The 26,171-nt window shown below is 45.5% G+C and overlaps 1 protein-coding gene across 1 annotated transcript in view; it reads right to left on the bottom strand.

Annotated features, from left to right (window-relative positions):
* Positions 1 to 25,526, bottom strand: part of KIF18A (kinesin family member 18A) — a 144,534-nt gene extending 119,008 nt beyond the window's left edge. The window contains exons 1-4 of the mRNA XM_075065226.1: positions 25,134 to 25,526; positions 24,711 to 24,868; positions 23,283 to 23,387; positions 5,064 to 5,174 (exon numbers count right to left, since the gene is read on the bottom strand). Coding sequence (XP_074921327.1) covers positions 5,064 to 5,174; positions 23,283 to 23,387; positions 24,711 to 24,868; positions 25,134 to 25,461 — 702 coding nt within the window. The 5' untranslated portion in view covers positions 25,462 to 25,526. The remainder of the gene's footprint in view (positions 1 to 5,063; positions 5,175 to 23,282; positions 23,388 to 24,710; positions 24,869 to 25,133) is intronic.
* Between the last annotated feature and the right edge of the window lie 645 nt (positions 25,527 to 26,171).

Raw genomic sequence — 26,171 nt, 5'->3', positions numbered from 1 at the left:
CCAGGAACATGGTGATTACAAAAGTATTTTTGTAAATCTACAACACTGTTCAAAGGACTTGGTATAAGGTCTTGTCCAAGTAGATTTAGCCAATGTGATACACAGCCATTCATAACCAAAGTGTTGTCATCTTGTTTCAAATCACTTCTCATATTTTGCATCTTTCAAATTGTCTGTCAGGTAGTTCTTAAAAAACACAATCGTACAGTTCATTTGATAATGCCTTGGCTTCTCTTGCCAGAATAGCACAGTACTTTCTAGTCTCCTTATTGCTTCCAGAATCAACAGCTGGCAGACACCATGGTTTTCCTTATATGCACACAGTAAGATGTCACTGGGTCATTGTACACATTACTCCAGCCATTTGATATTAATATTATGCTTTCCCACATAATTTGTTGCTTTCTTCCACCTTCAAACCATCAGTGACTGCATCTAACAATTCATCTGCTATCCTTCTTTCAACTGGGTGTTTTGTAGCCTTTGGCAGCTGATTGATTGAAAGTTGGATTCTCAACAACAAAAAAAGACTATTACAGGCATAAAAATATTCTGCAATTTTCTAGTCTATTTTTTGTTACAGTTCTGGAGTTATTACAAGCATATCCATGTGTGGCTGAAAAACCATGATACTTCCTCCTCATTGTCTTTGGCCAACTTTCTTTTGATGTACTTAGCAGTGGCAATGCAGTATTATCAATACCTTCATCCTGATTCAGATTCTAATATTTGCATCTCGTTACCCAAAGGTCAGTGGTTCTGGTGTCTGTTCTTTCAACTGCATTTTGCAAAGTGATTCTTCATATGGTCTGCCTTTCCACCCCCTTTTCTTTGCAATTTCTGCATCCAAGATTCTTTACTATCTTCATGAATTTTCTCAAAATAGCTATGTATTCGGGCAATGGGTCTTCCACTTTTGCTCATGTTGAAATAGTTTGACTCTAGTCACTTTACTCCCTGAGTTCAGTTGCAGCAGCTGCATTCCAGCTAGCCAGCTCAAGTGATGGATAACTGGACCGGAGAACTACTATGGCAGTTTATCTCAAGCAGAAACTTCTAAATCTGGAAATTTCCCTTGTTTGTATAGAGAACACAAAAATTTCATTGCTAAAACAAAGAAGAGGAATTCCAAGATTCAGAAATTTCTGTTTGAGGTAGCCAAAGCAATAGCATACAGGTTAAGGCTTTTTTGTTTTATTTAATTTCCTTTTAGTTAATTTTAAACTGACCATATTACTGCAAAACTATTATCAAATTGCTTAAGATTTTTCAGAAAGATGTAAGTGAAATAATATTTTTTTAATTGAATCAACTTCTGTAGGTGAAAGACACAAGAGACTTTGAGCCTCACCCCCACATGATTCCATCTAATGCTATTAAAGGACAAAAAGGAAATTATTGTCCATGCCACCTTCCTTCTACCTTCTGCTCCATGTGGGTATATCTATGTGTGCATATTGAGGCACTGCTTGAAGAGAGCAGAGGGAAGGTGACGTAGCTGAGAATAAATGGACGGTAAAAAGGAAGTAAAGGGCTTGTACATTTCAGCAACTGTGGAGTTAGCAGAGTAAAGATGTATGTGTTAATGGGGTGAGTTGGGACACTGATGAAAGAGAGTAAAGTTAAAGTTGCTCATGCATTTGCTGGTTTTCAGATGAGTTTTGCTCAACTCTGTTCTGCAAAGGGATGACATACCACCAAGCAACCTTAACTCTGCATTAAAGTATTTTTTGTCCTAGAATTTCCTAGTTTTTTTTTTTTTAAAGAGGAAAAGATATGTTGTCGGTAGGAATTAGTAATCATTTAGGCAGTTGTACAGATCATTCCCCCTCCACCCTCAAGGAGCACACTGGGCCAAGTCCCCCCTGCCCCCAAAAGAAAAAGAAAAAAATCCACACACAGCAGCTGAGCGTCACCAGACCATTGGCATAACTCTCCAGCCAAGCTCCTGACCTATTCAGTGTATCTCCCCGCTCCAACCAGGTCCCTCCCCACTATTGCACCCAAGTCTCCCCACCACAAGCAGGAAACTCATCCCCTTAAATCTTCATATACAAAAATGCTTCTACTGCAGAAAATTGCCATATCTGCCTCAATGGCAATCCTCTGTGACTCCTTATTGAATTAAGTTTAACTGTCTTTGGGGTCCATTGTATAAAATTAATGGTTTATGTAGTATTGTGGGCTGAGATTGTACATAACCTCTCAAAGAGGGAGATTGACAGATATGAAACCCGGGGTTTCAAAGGAATATATTGAGCATACCAGACAAGATTAGAATTTGGAACAAAAGTGAGACATTTCCTGGGCAATATTTGGGGGAGTGAATACAAATTCCTCATCTCAGAAAATCCAAAAACCCAGCCGATTGAAGTCACACCCTGAAGAGGGGGACTTATTTTGCTGACCACTGGTTATCTGGACACCAAGATCAAAGGCCTAAGCTGTGTAAAGGAAAGACTGAACTATTCATGGTTGTTCTCGTTCTGAATGAGACAGTATTGAACTTGTAAGCAAGGAGAAAAACCCTATTGTGGGTATTGAAGGACTGACACCTACCAGAGCCTAAAGTTGGGGTGACGTCTGGTACCCTTTTAAATGTGTGTGCAAAGTTCTTTTCTTGTTTAGTATGTTTTTACTGTAATGCTTTCACCTTAAGAATAAATGTGGCTGCTTATAAAGTGCTGTGTGACTATTATGCTCTTCGTAGCCTGCAGAAAGAAAGTGAAGTGCATATGCTGGCCTGTTTGGGCAGTCTGGCTTGCTTGGAGTATCACAGTGCAGACAGGGAATTGTGCAGTTTGGAAAAATGTCAGTCAAGAGGGAGAGACACCCAAAAAAGCTGATGGCTGAGAAGCCAGGAGCCTGGAGTCCGTGCCCTAGAAGGACTATAGAAGGGAAATACAAGCTGCCCTGAACTGTGACAGCTGTTACTACCCCACCTCCTATAATCTGACTCACATGCAGTGCCTGGATTGAAGGACAATGTTACAGTGGAATAGCGTTCCTAGTAGCATTTCACAATGGTTGGAGGGTGGAATTTGTGGCAAGACTGGTGAGAAAAATGACAAACAGGATTTCTCTTCCAAAATACTGATAGATTTATGTTTGAGAGAAACCCAATGTTTGAGAAACAGAGGTGTCCAAGCTTGTAATTTTTTCTGTGCCATACAGTACTCATTTTCCAGTCAGCCATGAACCATTCAATTTCCTGATTAATTTTCTTCCAATACTTTATTAATAGCTTTCATGCAGTGTTGGGGTGCACCAGAAGAGCTGGGGGTGCAATGTCTCCCACAATTGATCCTCAACCTCTCTTACCTCCCGTACGATCAAACCCACTCCCTATAACCCCCTTTCCTCACTGCAGGCCTGAAGCCTTCTCTTATTTTCCCACATACCCCCCTCCTCCTATGAAGCATTCCCACGTCTAATCCCCCTTCCCCCAAACTACTTTGATGACATTCCCCCCAAAATGAAATTGCCATCTAGGACTCACAAATTGCAGCAGCCTCAAGACAATCAGTTCAAAGTCTTTTTGTTTTAGGTGGGGGCTTGTGTTTATTTATCCTTAGTTATGTTAGTGACAGGGCGAGTTCATAGCCATCAAGAGGTCTGTGATTCATCCAGTCACTAGTGTCTTAGTTTTCTTAAAAAGTATTCTCAGTTTGGGTCCTCCAAAGATTTAGTAGGTGCCATGAAATATCTATGTAAAACTCAACAGACTAAGACCATTTTGACTTGGATCACATCTCTAGCTCTGGGCAAAAGGCCACTTAGAAACATTTTTTAAAACTGTTATTTTTTCCCAGGGCTTATGTCACTGGAACCCCAGCTCAAACAATTCCAAATCTGGGTCACTAATCCCACCCTGCAAACTCCTGAGGCACATCCAATTTCAAAGAAATCTGACTAAGCATATTAACTTTTAGAGGACTTAGGAAAGCTCATCTTTAAACAGAGGTCATGATGCAACTTTAACAGTGTAGAAGCAACACTAAGTTATAGTGTCAATGTCTCTCAAATTTACTGAGACACTTAACTAATTTAACCTTTCATGCTTAAAAATGTAGACTGGTTGAAAAAAAAAAAAAGACAGTCAATGCATTTTATGCACACGTTTCAGTGCTACTTTTGACCCCAGGGTGCTCAAAGGCAACAACAGAACCCAAAGTGTTTTTTGGAAAGGACAGAGAATACTCACCACAGTGATATGCCTTGTTATTTATTTCTATCTCAAAGACAAAAAAAAATTCACTAGATCAGGAAATTTTAAAGAAATATTTAACACCAAGGATCTTGCTAAGCAAATGGGGCAAATATACACATGCATAAAGCCATGAAAGGGTTAAATGTTTTGTCAAATGCAGTAACTTACCCTTACCTCCCTTGTTGCATTGAGACACAATTTATCGATATTGTATAAATATTCTTATAGATCTTTGGAGTTTTTTGGTGTGCATGTTTTTTCTCATATCAGTTTCTTAAAGCATTATGGCAGCTTCAAGCTATGTTCCAAATGTATCTAAAGCCTATTCCTGAGGGAACTTTATTTAAAGGATGCATTTTGGGGGTGGGGGGGGGGAGAGGGGCGGGGAGAAATGAACAATGCAACTTGGTTTGTATAATATATTTCACAAACTGTATCCCCAAATGCTGTGAACTAGATAACAGTTACAAAGTTAAAATAAGCAAAAAATTGCGAGAGAAGAACAGCAAAAATGGGTAGTATTTCTCTCCCTATACCCAAGCTAATAAAACAAGATTGCCATAGTCAGTTATTAAGCTTCAGAATGGCTAACTACTTTTAAAAAAAAATTATCTAAAACTCACTAAGTCTCAGATATCAGCCATTAAACACGTTATATCAGTGGTTTTCAAACTGTGTGTCATGACCCCGAAGTGCCGGCGTTAGATTTGCTGGGGCTTGGGGCTTTGCTTCCCCTGGGTGATGGGGCTCAGACTTTGGTTCCCCCCATCCTGGGGTCACATAGTAATTTTTGTTGTCAGAAACGGGTTGCTGAGCAATGAAGTCTGAGAATCTCGGTGCTGTATCATCTTACCTGAAAGACCGCATGGGACCGAGAAGACGAGGCATTCATATCAGTGGGGTGCTGTGTTCTATTCTTGTTTCCATAATCCAACATCTGAAGGATCTCCTCTGCACATTTAGGCTACAAAGTGTTGAGATTACACAAGAAATTAGTAATCTTTACGAGATTTAATTAGGGAACAGGCTTTACATACAGTTGATAAGTAATTAATTGTCTTAAAATTCATTCTAAGAGGAGTTACTTGAATTGCGGAGGGAAGGGGGAGAGGGGAAGAGAGAATGAGAGAACTCAGTAAGTCAGAGGGGAATTTTCTGTTTGAAACCAAGTCACTTAAAAGAAAGTTTTTTTTTTAAATTAAGAGAAAAACCTTTGAATTTCTGCAACATAATGGTATCTATTTTAATAAAAAAATACATAGTAAGTTTAAATATGTAGACCAGTGGTACACAAACTTTTCCACTCGTGTCCCTCCTTACCATTAAGGGAATTTGTCCACCCCTCCATTACTGCACAGCCAAAGCTTCCTCAGCAGTAGAACTTGTGCTGAAGGCAGAGTTGGGGGTGGAATAGGATAGAAGAGGAGCTGGGATGGGGGCGTGGTGCTCCTTCCACAACCCCTGTGGAGACTAGCCTGGGCTCCACCTTACCTGCCCCAAAACATTCCTCTGTGCCTCTTCCTAAAGGGGGAAAGCCCCACAGTTTGCACACCAGTGTTATAGACAACTCTTTATAAGCTTATTACAAAACACAGAACTATATTATAGAAAGTTACAGCTGCAAAGCTAACCTCTCAAAAGTTAGGAAGTGCAAGAATTAAGGCTTCCCATGTAACCTTAATTCCACCCCTTTCTGCGTATGTATTGTAATAAGGTCTTTAATTACAGGATCACATACTACTTTTTTCAGAGGATCTCACCTCATTCATGGTGGAGTTGACAGTGCTCAAGAAATGAATCAAGGCTGTGTTTAAATAAATCAGGTTAACGAGGCTGTTGTCTGTAGGATCCCTGACTCATTTCCTGCAGAAACTGGAAGGTGTTTAGTGAACAAGGGAGAGGGCTGCAGGAAGAGAAAGGACCACCCTTTGGTTTGAATTCACCCTGAAAACTGTATTCAATCCCTGCATCTGCCACAAAGGTCCTATGTGATGCTGGGCAAGTCACTTAAACCAAACTTTTCACAAATAGCCATTCAATGTTCCTCATTTTCTGGGTGTTCTGACTTGAAATACTGGGGGGAGATTTAGAGAAGTGCTGAGCAATCATAGCAGCAACTGAAATCAGTGAGAGCTGTACTCTGAACAGAAAGTGCTATAAGCTTTTGGAATGGGAGGGAGGGGAAATCAGACCATAGGAATCTCAAATTGTCCATCTAAAGTTAGCATATACTTTTGATGTTGAAGCATCTATGCCTCAGTTCCCAATACATTAAAATGGCACATTCTCTTTTTATGCATCTTCACAACTCTCCTGTGAGGTAATGTCTATGAAACACTCAGATACTATAGTGAGTTGAGTGTCACAGAAAAGCCCATGAGGAAATTAATTCTGCAGTCAAAGCATGATCTGAACAGTGTGCAATGAACAAGGCCCGAGGCCATACACTGAAGGATGAGAACAAAACAAAATATTGATTAGTTGCTCACTCAGTCAACATCCATCCATTTAAATGAACAAGGCAGGGGTCCTGCGGAGAAGTACGTGATCACATAAAGACAATCATAATGCATATGCACAACAACATACTAACGTTGAAAGGGAAATCTTATTAGCATTCTTTAATTTAATTTTTTGGTATGCAATTTCTTAAACAACAGAAATTCCATTAACTGCAACCATATTGACTCTCCCATGGGTAATTAGTAGGTTAGAATGTTTAGATCCACAGCTCAGACCTCTGCTAGTTGCATCAACAGAGTACTGATAGAGATATAGAAGAACCTCTGAGTTACAAAACACCAGAGTTACGAACTGACCAGTCAACCACATGCCTCATTTGGAACTGGAAGTACGTAATCATATAACAGCACAAATGAAAAAAAGCAAATACAGTACTGTGTTAAATGTAAACTACTAAAAAAAATAAAAGGAAAGTTTAAAAAGATTTGACAAGGTAAGTAGACTGTTTCTGTACTTATTTCATTTAAATTAAGATGGTTACAAGCAGCATTCCTCTTCTGCATAATACAGATTTGAAACTTTAGGAAGGGATTGTCTACACTGCCACTGTCATAAACAGATAGTTATTTCACCTGTAAAGGGTTAAGAAGTTCACCTAGCCTAGCTGACACCTGACCAGAGGAACCAATGGGGGAACAAGAGGTTTCAAAAGGAAGGAGGGTTTTTTCTTTTGTTAGTTTTCAGTTTCAGCCAGAGTGAAAAAGATCAAGAAACCAGCCTCTTATCAGCAGGGCCGTCCTTAGGATTTATGGTGCCCTAGGCGAGATTATTAAACTGGTGCCCCCGTGCCTGTCTTGCTCTTAGCAACACAAACATAAGCTTACAGTACTGGAAAACTTGCCACATGCATGTTATTAAAACCAGTTTAACTTAATTAAGCACACTGTAATGCTGATGGACTAGCACTAAAGAAGCAGCACTATAGAAAAAATTCTGATATGACAGAATGATGCAAATAATATATTTTTTTTAAATTTGTCAAACAATTTTACTGGAAATTTCTATGAAGAGGTATTTGAAAACAAGGGATTTGTTTTAAGATTAAAAGCAATCTTTCTGCTTTTTTTGGCGTGGCAAACATAATAATGTCATTGTAGGTGACAAAGACAAAGGATGCCTTGTTTGATTGCAAGAACTAGCAAGACCCGTCAAGTGTTCCTGACTCATTGGTAGAGCGGAGATTAGTTTTTTAATGAGCTTTAGTTTTTGAAAAATTCCGTCTTCTGAATGCTACTGTTACAGGAATTGTCAGTAGAATACGAGTGGCAATGACACATTAGGAATATATGTCAACAAGTTTTGCTGGTATGAAATAAAAATGTGCAATGTCCATCATCGAGTTTTGCATGTGGCAACAACTCAAAATTTTTCGTACAGTTGCAAGTCCATTTAAATCAAAACGATCACCAGTGCTTCGGGAGGCTATTTAGGTCAGGGTTCCCCAACATGGGTGCCTGCAGGTGTCCTGGCGCCCGCGGGTTTCAGTGTGCCCACATACCTGGCGAGGACGAGCATGCTCCAAAATGCTGCCGAAATTCGGCATCCATTTTGGCAGATGCTGTCCGCACACCGACGGTCCTTCCATTCTGGCGCCGCCAGAAACGAAAAGGTTGGGGACGCACTGCGCTAGGCTCTTGTACTTTTCATAAGTGCTCTTGTTTTCCTGATATTTCGTTGAATTTTGTCCGTCAGCTCCGCTGCCAGCTGAGTGAATGAACCCAGGGGCCGACAGTGGGTTAGCTGGCTCAGACTGGGGTCTCAGCCACCGCCTGCTCAGCTGCTGCCAGCCGGGGCCTGGGGGTCCCCCAGGCCAGCAGGGGTGCTAGTGGGGCTGGTGGCTGGGAGCCTGGGTGCCATGGGCAGCGGCCGGAACCCCAGAGAGTGGTGGCTTGAGCTGCTCAGGGCCCAGCCGCTGCATGCCATCAAAAATCTGCTCGCAGGTCACCTTGGCACGTGTGCTGTAGATTGCCCGACCCTGCTTGATACACAAGTAAGGAGATGAGCATATACAGTTGTTGGATGGGCTTTTATCAGGAGTAACAGGCTATATGGAAAGTCAGTCAACAGTTTTTGGTTTCTCTGATGAAAACTGGCCCACCTCCATGCCTCAAAAAACTCAAAACACTGTCACTAATAATTGTCAACAACTTAATTTTCTGTTTTTTGGCTAAGATATTGAGTTTTTGTTAAAAAAAAATTGAAATTGGGATCGAGGATTGTTACAAGAATTTTGGCAAAGTTGTTAAATGACAAATCTAAATGGCAACACAGCACTGCTTTCATGGCTTGGCCACCCCCAGCCTGCTGGTCCAGCAGCTGCAGTAGAGGAGGAGATAGGTGGAAAACTGGCAGGACTCCCAAAATCCACCTCCTTCGGTGCAAGTGGCAACAGCAGCAGCAAAACCTCAGGTCCAATCACACAGCCAATGGACCACCGGAGGCCACCAGCTCTTACGGACCATGGTGAAGTTAGCGAGACAGCATCTAATCTCAGGGACGGGGCACCCATAGGAGCCCAACAGCTCATCCTGCCCGTGCAGCCCCCGGATGAGATGGATTGCTGGCAGCTGCCAGTCCGGGGGAGAGGCGCTCCTCACACAGCTAGGGTAAGGACCAGATTCAGATGTCCTGATGTATAGGGCAGTCCGATATTTTTGGGGCTTGTCTTATATAGGCACCAATTACGGGAGCCCACTCAGAGTGACCAGACAGAAAGTGTGAAAAATCAGGACAGGTGGTTGGGGGAGGGGGGGGGGGGGCGGGGGGTTAAAGGACGCCTATATAAGAAACCAAGACCCCACCACACCTGGAAGCGTTGGCCTATAAAAAGGGATAATCTGATCACTGTACCATCCCCTATCCTGAATTTTTTCACACATCTGGCTAACCTCTCAGACAGCGCCTGTGTGACATTCCAAATCCTGGCTTGCTGCTGAGGAAGTGATTACTTTCACTTCATCTCCTCAGCCAGCAGCAGCACAGCCTCTTCTCCTCGACCTACGCTCCCAGCACCTCACCCAACCCCAGCCTGACGGAGGGGAGGGAAGGAAGAGAAGAGGATGCTCCTGGGGAGGAAGGGGAGAAAAGACGGTTACTCACCTTTGTAACTATGTTCTTCGAGATGTGTTGCTCATATCCATTCCAGTTAGGGGTGTGCCGCGCCCCCCCGTCGCGTGCACGTTCGTGAGAAGATTTTTACCCTAGCAACACTCGGTGGGGTCGGCTAGGGCGCCCCCGCTGGAGTGGCGCCGTTCTATGGCCAGGATTATATACCACGAGCCGCCGACCCCAGCCGCCCTTCAGTATCCTTATGCCGGCTACTCCCGACAAGAGGGAAGAGGCGGGTGTGGAATGGATATGAGCAAACCAGATCTTGAAAAACAACAGTTACCTAAAGGTGAAGTAACGGGGGGAGGGGGGGGGGAGCGGGGGGGGGGGGGCGGGGGGGGGGGGGGTGGCTCTTTTCTTCTTCAAGTGCTTGCTCATATCCATTCGCAGTTACGTGATTCCCAAGCCTACCTAGGCGGTGGCGGTTGAAGTGACAAATATGGCTAGAAATGTAAAACTGCTGAGCCCCCGAAGGCTGCAGCATCTCTGACTGTTGAACAGCAAGAATGAATGTGAAAGCAAGGAGTCCACCTGGAACAAGGACCATCGGAGCTGAGACGATAGATCTCGTGGGAGGTACAGAGTCAGCAAGGCGCAGATGACCTGAGCCCTGGTAGAATGCATATGGTGGATGTGGCGTAAGGGAAATGTGAGCAAATCAATAACATATGCAGGTGCATGTCATGCACCCAAAATGAGTATCCTGCCTGAGAGGAAACAAGTAGACCCTTTTCTTTGGTCCTGGCTACTGTCGACCCTTCGAGAGTTGGGAAAGCGTGTTACGCAAATGGGTTTCTTGTCCACATCACATGAAATGCGAGCGCTGTACAGACGTCACAGAGTGCAAAGTGGTTGTCCCCATCGCGGTTGAGTGCCTGGTTAACAATGAAAGGACGAAACACGCTCGAGGGAGGAAGAGCCGGGTGTGGTCATAACTGAACACCTTGTCTTTGAGACACAGTGTGATGGTCGGAACGCACCGTAAGAGCCCTGAGCCTCGGAGACTCCGTCGGCCCGATGTAATGGCTACGAGGAAAGCTGTCTTCCAACCAGGTTAGCAGTGGACAGGGTCGCTACAGGCTCGATGGAGGAGACATAGTCTGGTTAAACAAGGTGAGGTCCAGGTGGGCTGGGTCGGCGTACCTAAGGGTGTAAGTGCTGCAAGCCCTTGAGGAACCTTCGAAACCATAGAGTGGAGAGAAGCACAGAACGACCCACCTTAGCCTCGGGTGGAAGTAGAGATGGCTTGCCAAGTGTACCCTCAGTGATGACAAGGCCGGGCTAGGCCTGCTTTTGTATGCCAGAGGGTAGTCAAAAATAGAGGGGATCCAGACTCAGCAGGAGTAAGTTAAGCATTTCGCACCTGTAGCGAGAAACGCTTTCACCTGCCCAGGCGTTGATCCAGGTGGGAAGGCTTCCTGCATCAACCGAAAGTCACGCAGCAAGGCCAACACCATGAGGTGAAGAGACTGCAGGTCCAGGTGGCGAAGTCTGCCGTGGTCCTGAGGTATGAGGTCTGGGTGGAGTGGCAGGGTAATTGGGTTGGCTATTGACAGGCCGAGCACGTGGTGTATCAGTGCTGCCTGGACCCCGCTAGAGTGATCATGATGATGCGCGCCCTGCCCCTGCGAAGTTTGAGCACGACCCAATGAGCCGGGGGAGCGGTGAGAAGGCATAAAAGAGTTGGCCCTTCCACGGCATGAGGACAGCGTCTGAGATCAGTCCCGGGGAGAGACCTTGGCAGAAGCAGAACCTCGGACATTTCCTGTTCTCGCGGTAAGCGAACAGGTCCATATGTGGGGAAAATCCCCACTTCTGGCAACAGAATGCATCACATCGGGAGGGCGACCACTCATGAGACAGGAAAGACCTGCTGAGTCGAAGCGCCAAGGCGTTCCGAACGCCTGGGAGAAAGGATGCTACCAGATTTATCGAGTGGGCTATGCAAAAGTGCCAGAGATGGATGGCCTCCTGACAAAAGGAGGAGGACCATGTCCCTCCCAGGTTGTTCATGTAGCACATGTCCGTTGCGTTGGCTGTAAACACTGAGTCGCCACGGCCTCGCAGCTGCTGCCAGAACCCCTGGCACGCCAGGCGGACTGCTCTCATTTTTGGACATTGATGTGGAACGCCAGCTTCTGAGAAGACCACAGGCTGTAAGCTCGAAGGTTGTTGAGGTGAGCACTTGAGCCGAGAGATGACGCGTCCGTCGTCAGGGACAGTGAGGGCTGGGGCAGATGGAGCGGCATCCCTGCCCACATCAGGGAGGGAGTTAGCCACCATTCTAGGGAGCCTAGGGTACTTGAGGGAAGGGTGACTTTCGTGACCATTGGGCCTCTGTCCGGGCGGTACGCCGATTTGAGTCAAACTTGGAGAGGACAGAGGCAGAGCTTAGCATGTTTGGTTACAAACTAGCAGGCCGCCATGGGACCCAGGAGACCGAGACAAGTGCGAGCTGAGGTCGTTAGGGAAGTTTGCAGACCTTGGATGATCGGTGCCATCGCCTGAAACCGTGGCTGTGGTAAGCAGGATCCGGCTAGCTCGGAGTCCAGGATAGCCCCTAGGAAGTCTAACCTCTGCGTGGGAACCAGAGTGGATGTTTCCATAGTGATCATCAGGCCTAGACATGTGAATAGGTCCCTGACGATGCCCACACGCCGAGTGACTTGTGTCTTGGAGTCTCCTCAGATAAGCCAATCGTCCAGATGCGGAAAACGCATATCCGACGTCGGCGGAGGTGGGTGGCGACTACAGCCACACACTTGGTTAATGCCTGTGGGGCTGTAGAAAGGCCAAACAGCAGGACCGTAAACTGGAAGTACGACAGTTGGCTAGAAAGCGGAGGTATCTCCTGTGCGGAGGGAAGATGGCAATGTGAAAGTACGCGTCCTTCATATCGAGGGCGGCATACCAGTCTCCAGGATCCAAGGACAGGATAATGTTCCCAGGGATACCATGCGGAACTTCAACCTTATTATAAACTGGTTGAATCCTCGTAGGTCTAGGACAGGTCCGAGACCTCCGTACGAGTTGGGGATTAGGGAATAAGGGGAGTAAACCCTTTGCCCCCTTCGTCCATCGGCGTCTGCACCTCTTGTAAGAGGAATTGCGCCCGAGAGGAGTCCCTGAAGAGGGACAGGGTGGAACAAATTGGAGGTGGTACCCATACTCCGCCATGTGTAGGAGACAGCGAACTGAAGTTAACTGGGACCACGCCAAGAGAAGTAGGAGTGGGATCCCGCCTGTAACCGGTACGCCGCCCTCGGGTGCACCTTCGAAAGATTGTCTTTGGTCCCGGTGGTGATTGCGAGGGACCTCGATCTTGGCCCTCTAGGGGTCCTGACGGTGGTCGTCTGCGACCACCTCAGCCGCGCCGTCTGCCAAAGTCCTATCTGTGGCTAGGCACAGAGTGTGGCGGTGTGGCTGGGAACGGAAGGCCTGCAGTAGGTCGTCGGCGTATGCACGCTGAGAGAGAGCGCATTAGGACCCTGTTGTCCTTCAGGCTTTGCAGCCTGGGGTTGATTTCACCGCAAAGAGGCCTTTACCAACAAATGGTAAGTCGTGAAAGGCCGGAGGTTTGAAACCTGAAGCCATGAGATGCTCCTCATGGTAACGAGGCCTGGAGGGAAGCTCTGGCCGCCTTTTTCCCTTCCTCCAAGAGGGCAGTGAACTCTTGGCGGAGTCTTGATGGAGAAGCTCCATAAATTTATCCACCGCCATCCAGGTGTTATGATTATAGGGGGTAAGCAGGGCTTATTGATTTGCCACGCAGGGCTATAAGGCCCTTGCAGAGTACACCTTGCAGCTGAGTAGGGTCATTCGCCTAGCCCCTTCGATTTCGGGCTGGCGCCTGCTGGCCATACCGTTCCCTTTTCTTAACCAACTGAATGACTAGTGAGCAGGGAGGAGGACGGACACACAAGTAGTCGTACCCTCTATGGAGTATTGGCATTCGCCTGGGTGGTCCAACTAAACGGGTAGGGCCCCTCTAGCGGGGCAACCGCCGATAGAATGTCCACTACCGGGTCCCCTACCTCCGGGACCTCCTGCACCTGGAGGTCCGCATTGAATGCTACCCTTATAGGAGGTCCTGATGGGCTCTCAGGTTGTTGGTGGGCACAGCAGAATCGCGGTCCTGAGTATAAGAGCTGTCCGCGTGAGAAGACACTGATGCGTGTCCGGATGGCCATGGAGGTGCTGAAAAATCATGGGCAGAGTCTCTGACTTTACCAGACCTTGCCCAACTCGGCACCTGGGACCGGGACCGGAAGGCGCACCGGTACTGGAAGGCGCACCGGTACCTGGAACGAGATCCGGACTTGCTACCAGAGCGGTGCCGGGAGGTCGATCGAGATCTCGAGGTCGGGAGCGGCTACAGGAGTCACAGTGCCTGTAGTGGTGCTGGGAGCCGGAACGGTGCCGAGATTATCGGGTCGGTGAACGGGACACCGACCAGTGCGGCGAGTGCGACTGGTGCCAAGGAGAACAGCATCAGGACTGCAAGTGGCGTCGGGAGCGGGAGCGCCAACGGGACTTGGAGCGTCTGCGGGACCGTGATCATAAACGGTGCCGCTCTGCTGCACCGACAGAGGATGGTTGTATCAAGGAGGCTTGCCAAGAGACTGTATTACCCGCACCGGCGGTGCTGGGGGTTCACGCAGCCTCTACTCTGTCATGGCAATGAGATCCCTCGCCGTTAGGAATGTCTCCGGCGTGGAGGGAACAGTAAGCTCGACCACAGTGCGTACCGGGGAGCTGTCAGGCACCGGATTCGACGGCCCTCGTGGGACCGGGATCGATGGTGCCGATGTCACCAGTGCCTCAGCAGGTGTCGGTGCCGGGCGATGCGGCTGAGACAAGCTCTCTGTCCGCGGTGCAGTTTTCACGGGAGCAGTAGGAGCAGGGAGCTCGAACACGGCGTGCGCCGGGGAGCAGTCAGGCACTGGATTCGATGGCCCTTGTGGGACCGGGATCAACGGTGCCGACGTTGTTGGTGCCTCAGCAGGTGTTGGTGCCGGGTGATCTGACTTAGATGAGCTCTCTGGCTGCGGTGCCGTTGGCACGGAAGCAGCAGGAGCAGGAAGCTCAACCACGGCGCATGGATTCAATGGCCCCGCGGGATCGGAATCAATGGTGCCGACGTCATCAGTGCCTCTGCAGGTGTCGGTGCCGGGCGATCCGACTTAAACGAAATCTCTGGCTGCGGTGCAGTTGGCACATAAGCAGCAGGAGCAGGGACCTCAACCACGGCGTGCGGCAGGGAGCTGTCGGGCACTGGCAGTAGGAGTCGTGGGCTTCCGCGACCTGAGAGAGAGGGAGCGGTGCCGAGTTAACTTCGGTGCCGGCAACGGCCAGTGCCAGCGGGGTCCAACGCCGAGGAGGTGCTTCTGTCCGCCGAGTGGCCAGCGCTCGGTGCAGAAGGTGGAGGATAAATGAAAGTGCCGCTCCATGTTGTTCTCGGCTTCAAAGCCTTGCAAATGGGGCACTTAGCTGTGAAATGCGATTCCCTGAGGCACCGCAAACAGGAGTCATGTGGATCTCCTGTCAGCAACGGCCTGTGGCAGGCCAAGCACGGTTTAAGAACTGATGAGCCGGGCATGGGCTCCGGCACTGGTTGCGGGGAAGGGGCTACTCCCCGAACCCCGCTAACTATCACTAAACTAACTGTGCTAGTAAAGAAAAAACGCATAAGTATATAAATATATATATAAAAGGATTATAACTATATACACGAAAACTACGAGTAGCTAGGGAAGTGGAGGTCAGCTAAGCTGCGCTCCACTGTTCCAACGATCGACACAGGCGGTAAGAAGGAACTGAAGGGCGGCTGGGTCGGCTGGGGTATATATCCGGCCCCATAGCAGTGCCACTCCAGGGGGGGCGCCCAGCCGACCCACCGAGTGTTGCTAGGGTAAAAATCTTCTGACGAACGTGCACGCAGCGCGTGCACACCCCTAACTGGAATGGATATGAGCAAGCACTCGAAGAAGAAAGGTGGGGTGCTCCGTGGGGCAGGGGGGAGAAGAATGGATGTTATGGGGGACAACAAAGGATACTGGTTCTAGAGCCACAGAGCCTGCCTCACCTCACCTCAGCCGGGGGGAAAGAGTCACACTAACAGGTGAGCTCCTTCCCCAACCCTTACCCCCTCCCCTTCCCAGAGACCCCAGCAGCCAAGCCCATTCCTCAGACTGTGCAGCATTCTGCTCTCTAGGACCCAGCAGCCCTGCTCTTACATGTTCCACTGCTTCCCGTCTGTCTGGGCTGCCTGCAGAGTGGTGCCCCCAGGCAGAGTGAGGCCCTACGCATCTGCCTATTCTGCCTATGCCTAAGGACAGCCCTGCTTATCAGAGTAGTAAGTAAGTTTATGTTTATTTCTTTGTACCTGTCTTGTGCAATTAGAGGTAGAATCAAATTGGGCATTTGGGTATTTTCATTGGTGTACTAAGTTTTTGCCTAGGAGAACATCCTCTGTGTTCTGAATCTGTTGTCTGTGAGAGTAGCTGGTATGCTTATCTCTTCCAGAGGGTTTTTTTTTACCTGTCTTTTCTTTAATTAAAAGCCTTTTTCTTAATATCCGATGGATCTAAAAACAGGGAAAAATCAAAGTGGGTTGGATTTGGATCCACCAGGAGTTGGTGGGAGAAAGGAAGGGGGAATGGTTAATTTCTCCTTGTTTTAAGATCCAAGGGGTTTGGATCTGTGTTCACCAGGAAACTGGTGAAGTTTCTCAAGGCTACCCAAGGAAGGGAGTGCTTGTGAACGGTGGCAGCCAGACCAGATCTAAGCTGGTAATTGAGCTTAGAGCGTCTCATGCAAGTCCCCCTCATCTGTACCCGAAAGTTCAGAGTGGGGAAGGAACCTTGACAGGCACTTTACAGCACTGCAACATGAAAAAAACACCCCCTAAGCACTGCAAGTTTCAGTTCCCAGCGCTGGGAGCTAGTTTCCTCATGGGGGTGTTTTTTTAATAGCGCTGGGAGAGCGACGACATAGCTACATTAAAGCACTTTAATGTTCTTGTGAACACATGCCCTTAGTCATATTCAGATGTAAACTTTTGTAAAAAACTATAATGTTTTGTTCAGAGTTACAAACATTTCAAAGTTACAACCTCCATTCCCGAGGTGTTTGTAACTCTGAAGTTCAATGGTGGTAGATTGTCATCCTCTGCGTAGGTTAGCCATGAGAGGGAGATGAAGAACACATTTTGCCAATGGCTTTCACAGCTATTTGCGAACAGCAGAGAAATGAAACTCAGAAACCCTAGATTCAATGCCAGCTTCTGAGGGGAGGGTTCTTGAGTAGTCAAATACCCTTCTCCTCCCAGCCCTACACATCATCCCTGACTCTTTCAGTTCCTGACCCCACCAGTTTATTTCATCCCAGCAGCCCCTAATCCTGTCCAGCCCTAAACCCAGCTCCTTACCCCTCAGCACTGTATGTAGGCTGTGTTCTCCTAATCCTCCACATTGGTTGGGTCCAGCAGGAGGAACACAGAGCAGATTAGAAGCAGTTGCTTTGCTCTTGGTTCCTGTGCCTGACACCACAGCAGTCTCAAGGAGGAGCAATTGCAGGGAAAAATGCTGCTCAGTTCCTGAACCCCCTAGGCTGAGGCATATTTCAGTACAGATGCAACCTTAAGAGAATTTAGCTGTCAAACTAACACCTTCTGAGCCTGTGAAAACAGATTTTCAGAGAGTCATAATCTGTTCAAATCTGGCCAAGTTGTCACAGGGATGGTAGAAGACACATCCCAGGCACCAGGAAGACCCCCAGGCCAAATTTCAAGTCTCTGCTCCAAAGCACAGATGTGCTAGAGCAGGGGTTGGCAATCTTTCAGAAGTGGTGTGCTGAGTCTTCATTTATTCACTCTGATTTAAGGTTTTGCGAGCCAGTAATACATTTTAAAGTTTTTAGAAGGTCTCTTTCTATAAGTCTATAATATATAAACAAACTATTGTTGTATGTAAAGTAAATAAGGTATTTCAAAACGTTTAAGAAGCTTTATTTAAAATTAAATTAAAATGCAGAGCCCCCTGGACCAGTGGCCAGGACCCGAGCAGTGTGAGTGCCACTGAAAATCAGCTTGTGTGCCGCCTTCGGCACGCATGCCATAGATTGCTTACCCCTGTGTTACAGCTTCTCAGTGAAACAGCTAGAGTTTAATATACTGTCCCTTAAACTCAATCTGAAGAACAGCTAAACCATTTTTGATGAAGTTTTCAAAAATAATTCAGCGTCTGGCAGATACCCAACATGGAAAATTTCAGCCTAGATGGTTAAAGTGTGGCAAAGTTAAAAGCAACTGAAAAAGCATCTAATAAATGTCAGGAAACACTGAGTGTAAGCGTCGCTAGCTGTGCCACCTGTAATAATTGTAACCTGTTAGTTAAAGCAGGATAGATGGTGTCATAATTCTTCAGTTTTATTCCTGGCTCTACAAGCATTTCATCAACCTTGTTTACATTATAAAAAAATTGATGTGTTAGCTATCAAGTGGTCTCCCCCATACAATAGTAACACCTTGCATTCATACACAAAAATGTTTTCAGCGATGCAAAGGCAACGCTATCATTGTGGGAGTCTTAACTCAAGCAAACAAACAAACAAAACTTCACTGCTGCATTGCCTGTGTGAACAGAGATTACTTGTATAAAAGCTTCCAACTGTGCACAGTCCTCTCATTCTACCCCAAGAAGTGACCAGTGAACTTTAGATGGCCTTTCTGCACTCTCATACACAGGGTTCAGGTTAGCTGAAATATTCTGGAAGCCCTTTCAAAATTATCCAGAAAACACTGCTTCAGGCAGCTCTGCTGGGAACTCTGATCGGCAGACAGTGATACTGCAACAATGACGAAGAATGCACAGCAAAGCTACAGTGAACATGAAACCAAAACACCATGGCTAGTGGGAACAGATAGCACCACTAATAGTTACACTGATAAGTGAACTAGTGAAACAGCACCACCAGTTCAATTATCTAGCATAGAAAGAGAGTCATTGTATAATTAGAGGGCTTGGCTACACTTGCGAGTTACAGCGCATTAAAGGAGCCCCGGGCACACTACCTCGCTACTTGTCCACACTGGCAAGGCACATAGAGCGCTCCTGGTACTCCACCTCGGCGAGTAGAATAACGTTTGCTGCGTGCCCGCTGGAGTGCCCCAGCGTTAGTGTGAACAAGGTGTTGCATTACTGCGCTCTGATCAGTCTTTGGAAACGTCCCATAATCCTCTTAAGTCAAGTGGCCATTCTTGTCATCGTTTTGGATATGCCCTTTGAAAGCTCTGTTTGACAGCTGGCATGCTTATCTGCTCTGAGACAAAGCAACCATTACTGTGGAATGCTGGGTGTGAGAGAGAGAGGAGTGGAGGGCGGGAGAGGGGGAGGTCTGCTGCTGTCTGGACTTACAAGACAGCATACTGACATGCCCTCAGCCCCCCTCAAAACCCACTCACTCTCCCTCCCACACATTCACACAGCACACTCCCTGACACACTCCACCACCCACTTTGAAAAGCATATAGCAGCCACTTGCATGCTGGGATAGCTACCACAATGCACTGCTCTCTGTGACTGTTGAAAGAGCTGCTAATGTGGCCATGCAAGTGTGCGGGCAGCTGTCAGTGTGGACAGACTACAGCGCTTTCCCTACTGTGCTTTTATGAAGGCTGGTTTAACTCAAAGCGCTCTACATCTGCAAGTGTAGCCATGCCCTAAGCAATTTGCTTAGTCTCCAAGTCTGTAAAAAGGAAAAAGCTTTCACCACAACATCAGAGGAGTTATGTCTCTTAGGTCTGGTCTACACTACAAAGTTCTCAAGGTAGCTTACATTCACCTAGTTGTGCATGTGTCTACACTTAAATTTGTCTCCCACTGATGTAAGTACTCTGTCCCCGTAATGGGGCAACATCACCTCCTTGAGCTGTGTTGAGCCATGGTTGATGTACTGACTTTGATGCAGCATGAGTGCAGACACTGTTACTTATATCAATGTTAATAGACCACCAAACAGTTGTCCCACAATGCTGAACACTGACCTCTTTGGTCATAATCTCACCTACCCATGGTTCACAGACACCAGAAGCCCTCCTTGCTCTTTAAAGGCACTTCAAAAAGTTGCAGGGCTTTTCCTTATTCTCCAACTTGGCAAGCATGCCTAGAAGCTCTCCATTGTTACGTGCAACTGCTTGGCTGACCATGACAGCTACACACTCCGTCTTGAGTAGACAGGAGATAGTGGATCTCTTAGGCCACTGGAGAGAAGAGGCCGTGCAAGCACAGCTACGGACCAGACGTAGAAATGTGGACATCTATGAGAAAACTGTGTGCAAGTCAGATGCAGAAGTATGATAGAGACCAGAAGCACTGCTGCATGAAAGCAAAAGAACTGCACTAGGCATATCAGCATGCCAACAGTTGATCCAGTTCCGAGCGCAGACATGCTGCTTTTACAAAGAGCTGAGTGTCACACTTGGCAGAGATTTCACTACTACCCTGCATAACACTGAGGATACCTCCACAGAGCCCAAGCCACAGGCTCCTGGCGTGAACAGTGAGGAGGAGGATGGGGGTGGGCCAGGATCCAGCTATGTAGTGAGCCAGGACCTGTTTGAGACTCCATCGCAGTCCAGACCAGTCCGTCCTAGCAGTCCAGCATGGGTGAAAAGATGCAGGGGACTGAACCTTAGATAAGTGTGTAATTGTATTTCCCATTCAAATGATGTACTGATGTCACACCCAACTAAACAGGACACAGCTATCAACTTTTCATTAAATTTACTCAGATGAGATAGCAGTACAATAGAGAGTTATCTGCTTTTCCATTTCCCTGTACAGATAGGCAATGGGGAGGACCAAATGGATTAGTTTGTTTATGTCCCTTGAATTCTCCTGAGATCTCAATGAAAAATGTCATGGAGTTACTGTGCAGGTCTTCTTCTGGCCATGGGGGTGGGGGAGTGAGGTGTTCTCTGGGAGGTCCCCTCCCCTCACAGAACACCTGTGTCAGATAATAAAGGAGGAAAAAGAAGAAAGACAGACTCAGGATGACATGTTCAGTAAGATCCTGCAAGTGAGTGCTGCATCAGATAGTGAGCAAAGAGCATGGAGGGTCAACATTGTAGACAGCCTGGAAAAGGAAAAAGATGACAAGAGAAAGGCCCAGGAGTCGTGGCAGGAAAAGGAGAGGGAGGTGTACCAGGACATAATGGGACTTCTTTGGTACCAAACAGATACGACAGACTCTTGTTGACATAGAGGTTTAACAATCATGGGCTTGCCTTTCTTTGTAGTCCATGGAGAATTCCAGTATAGCAACTCTCTACAGCCCTCCTCAACATTCCATGTGGCATCGGGGGCTGCATCCCTACTCCTACCACTCCACCCTGGGGAACATCACGGACAACCACAGCTTCACGTACACTGATCTGTGAAAGCCACAGTTGTGTTATGTGCAAGTGAAATGCACATAAATATTTTCTCCTTGTTAAGTTCTGTTCCATTCATATATTACAATTTTAATGTATTTGCTTTTAAATTGAACAGTTTTCTTTGCACTGATTTTGTTCCTGAATAAAATTCCATTATTTGGAAAATAATTCATGGTTCCAACATATGCTGCAGAGTGCCTAGCAATTCTAAGAGCACCCACTTACTTGTTACTATACAGTGAAACTCCTCATAGGATCAGTGACAAAAAAGTGTATAATGATAAATGTACAGCAAATGTCACCAAATTAATAGGTCTGCTAAGTGTCATTCACTGATGTACATCAAGCAGCACACAATTCATAACAGGCCCCAAAACATCTCAAAACATTACAGTGGTTCACTGTTAAAGTGCTCTTTCAAAGTCTGTTTGTGCCATATAGCTCCATATGGAGGTCTTCTAATACCTTGCATCTGGCTGTTCAAACTCAGCACACAGCCACTCCACCTCTGCCACAGGAGCAATGTTTCCCTCTTTGCTTCACAGATATTATGCAGAACACAGCAGGCAGTTATAACCATTGGGATGTTTTTCTACTGAGGTCCAGTCTTGTGAGTAAATGCCAATGTTCCTTTAATTTACTAAAAGCTTATTCATCATTATGCACCTGCTGAGCCAGTAGTTGAATCTTTTGTTGGTGTCAAGGTGGCCAGTGTACAGCCTCATGAGCCAGGGAAGTAAGTGGGAGGCAGGGTCCTCCAGGATCGCTATGCCATTTCAATATCATGAATGGTGGTCCGCTTGTCAGGAAAGAAAGTCCCTCCTTGTAACTTTCTGAACAGTCCTGTGTTCTTAAAGATAGGATCATCATGCACCATCCATGACCAGCCAACACTGATAAAGCATCCCCAGTAATACCTCAATGCTTGCATAACCATAGAAAAATAGCCATTTCTGTTGATGTAGTCTGTGGCAAGGTAGTCTGGTGCCAAAATGCTATTGTTCCATTTCATTTCAGGAATTCCATCGCTGCAAATCAATCAGTTATGTTCCGCATGTTGCTGAGAGTCACAATCCTGCATAGCTGCAAACTAATGGTCCTGCACACTTTCAGGACAACAGCCCCCACACTGGATTTTCCAAATGACTGGTAGCAATCTAGAATGGCAAGGTTCCACAGACCACCACTCACTCTTCCACTGTTAGTGCAACTCTCATTCTGGTGTCCCTGCATTAAGGACTGAGGTGAGCTTGGCACACTTATGTAGGAATGTGACCATGTGCATCCAAAAGTACTGCAGCTACTGCTCATTATCACAAGCCTGCATTACAATGCGATCCCACCAGTCAGTGCTTGTTTCTCGAGCCTAGAAGCAGCACTGCACTATCTGGAACTGCTCTGTGAACTCCACCAGCAACCTTGAACTGGTTCTTGCTATGTCCGACAGCAATCTGTTGCCCAAGATTCTCCACTGATTCAACTTTGCAAATACTGGAGGATTGTGTGTCCTGTGCTTGCAACACTTACAACGACGGAGACTGCGCAGCTCTGCACTATGCTTCTGTCAGAGATGGCAGACAGCGAGGGGAACCATGTGGGTTCATGGCATTTCTTTTTAAAAAAAGTGCAAGAATTATAGGATACGGATGACATTATGGGATGAAGACAATTATATGCTTGGGTGCAAAGGGTCAGCTTCCTATCACCCCTGTGCAACTCGTTTCTGCTCCACCACACATTGCCCAAACTTCCCAAAAGAGTGTGCTAGCTGATTGCATACTGCATACCCGTAGTGCACCGCATGGTGCACTGACGCAAATGGCAAGTACGCATAGCGCCAATGCAAGGAAACCAGTATATGGTTTGTGCACATGACTACTAAATATGGCAGCTTCATGCAGATGTTGCTCTCATCTTGACCAAGATTTGTAGTGTTAACATGGCCTTAAAATGAGTGATTGTCAGAGGATAGTGTTATGGAAGATAAAAGTATTATTTACATACCTGATGTAATGTTAATCCTTGAACTACCACCCCTTTCTGGGTATCTTCACGGACAGCCAGTGGTCCTGAATTTACTAGCAGGTCACGGATCTGTTCATTGTAGACCTGCAGAAGAAATTAAAAAAAAAAAAAAAAAAAACACAAAACCCACACACTTTAAAAATTAAATCCTATTGTGCTTGAGATTTAACAATAATTTTGCTCCACTTTCATGTATTCCTGTTTATTCAAACTAAAAACAAGCTTAATTCTGTAGGAGAAAAATTGTAGCCAACTCTTTCCCCAGGATTAATGCTCGTCTTCAGAGTATAATTTATCAGTTAAATTGGTAAGTGTTACAAATTATATCGGGACATCATGGTTTGCTAAAATTCAATGAGGTATGTACACATTTGTTCAAGTCTTATTTCTTATTCTAAGGGGTTACATTAGGCTTCAGAATCTATAACCCTTATCACAATCTTAATGCGGAATCCTCTTTGCTACTGTTTATGAAAGTAGCCCTCTCCCAATTGCACTGGAGGCAGCAGCAGTGAAAGGGACACAATCTTGTCACTGGTTGGTGAAAAGGTGGAGTTTGATGGGGAATTTTATGTAGCAGCAACATACGCAAACCTTTTTTGCCAGTGAAGCACTTGGGTAGAATGCAGCGAAAGACACGTTTATGTCTAATACAGAAACACTGGAGCACATCTGTACTGATCCTACATGTTTTCTTTGTGCTCTAGCTGGAGTTGAAAGATCACATTGTTTTCATTTGTTACAGCTAATGCTCCTCCTCCTGACAGCAATGGGAGAGCAATATGCGAGAGCAGCACTGTGATTCAGAGAAGGGGTCAAGTACAACCAACAACGGAAGGAGGTGGTAGTAGAGAACTTACTCTACAAGCCACTGGCAAAGCAGCTTCAGTTGAAATGCCCTTATCTTCAAAAAGCTGTTTTCTCAGTTCCACTAGAGAAAACCTTTTAATTTAAGAACTACTGTAGCAACCTCAAAACAACTTGAAAAAAAGTCTCATAACTGAAAGGGGAAATACTGAGTCTGAATTACAGTCAAGTGATTCCAAACTATTCACAGGGATTTCAGTTGTGCTCAGCCCTGCAGTTATCAGGGAATTCAAGGATATTTTGTAGCACATAATGTGTGTATATAATTATAATAATTTGGAAAATACTGATGATCACTGGAGTATTCAATTAAATCTTTAGAAAAAATTGTTCTTACTGGGCAGCATCCTTTTTAAGATTTACCCTAAAAACCATCTCCAAATCGTTGAGCACAGTTCTGCTCTATTTTATTAGGATCTCTCTCTTAAGCACCCAGTTTGTGTCACTCCGTAATAGTTGCTTCAGACAGGTTTCACTGTATTTTATATATGAAAATATTCTTTATTGATAGCAATACATAGAATATAGCTGTTAGGTTACCTCTAGATATGAAACTGCAACAGTACACAGTTTCTCTTCTTTTATTTGATCCATGCAATTGTAAAGGTCCATCATGGTTAGATACATCACTCCGGGTTCTTTAGATGAGCCCAGCATCGTGTAGGTCTTTCCTGCTCCTGTTGCGCCATATGCAAGCACTGAATTTTCAGAAAGATTAGTTTAAGTAAGAGTACCATATCACTACACCAATTATGAAATCTACTATAATCCCAATATTAATTTCTTACAAAACAGGTCTTCTCCTGTGTCTGTAAAAAGAGAGACAAAATAAAAAGTGAATTTCCTGCTTCTGACTGTTAGTGATGAAGCTGCAACTGTTCAAAATCAATTTTAGCACCTAAGTGAGACTTCCAGAAATTAAATATGATTTGATTAATTCATGGAGACAAACTGAAAAGTTACCTGTACAATTGTATCCATTTAAAAAGCCATCAAGCACAGTTTTGGTAGTCTGTTCAAAAACTTCTAATTGAGATGAATTTTCATCAAAAACAGCATCAAATACAAATTTGAGATCCTTGTTTTTCCTCTTGTTAATATCCCTACATGCTATTTTCTTCCCATGAAAGAAGCTAACTTCTTCTTCTTTTGGATCAAAGACCAGCATGTGCTTGTCTACAACATGAAGCACTTTGCTAAAGTTGCCATCTTTTTCTTTTTGATTCTGTGGACGGACACGGACTACCACTCTCACATGATTGCAAATATCTTCCTGGGTAGCAGCAGACATGATGATACTTCGGTTTAATTCTTCTTTGTTGCCAAAAACAATTCTCCAGACCAAGCAACTGAAATCTCTTCTGTAAATGAAAACGATTATGAGATGATTTTAGAATTCAGAAAGTAGCTACAGCTTTACAATTAGCTCATAGCCAAGGCAACAACATCTACCAAACACAGAAGCTCAATTTTCTAATTTATTAAAAAGCTATCTTGTCAAGACTTAACAATATAAGAAATATACTACTTAAGATCAATCTACAGCCATTTGCCTTTTTTTTTTTTTTTTTTAAAAAGGCAATCAGATCAACTATCAGCCTCAAAAATTACAGTATTTTCAACCTCTCTTCTTCCCCATATAGTATAAGTTATGTTTTTCTGTCAGGTTTTGACAGGTTACAGAAACCAACTGAGGACTGCAAAACAGCTTGGCCCTTGAACTTTGCTGCTTCCTGATGTTGCATTAGTTGATTGATGTATATACTACATGCTAATGAACCTATGCTGACTTAGCCGTACATATGAACGTTTTTTAAATCAAGCGTTGACCCATTCCTGAAAGCTTGTGATTTAAAGCCAACAATAATCAGAATTTGGGGTAAATCAGCATGTTTGGTTTTCTTTTCTTGCCATTTCAGTCAGTAATAAATCAGAAATAAAAGTAGGGTTTTTTTATTTGTTTATAACTAATTATTTTCTTTGTAGGACTGAAAGCAATGG

This window comes from Chelonoidis abingdonii, chromosome 4 (assembly GCF_003597395.2).
Source record: "Chelonoidis abingdonii isolate Lonesome George chromosome 4, CheloAbing_2.0, whole genome shotgun sequence".
Lineage (NCBI taxonomy): Eukaryota > Metazoa > Chordata > Testudines > Testudinidae > Chelonoidis > Chelonoidis abingdonii.
The sequence above is the reverse complement of the archived record's forward strand: the minus strand, read 5'-3'. Positions and strand labels throughout refer to the sequence as shown.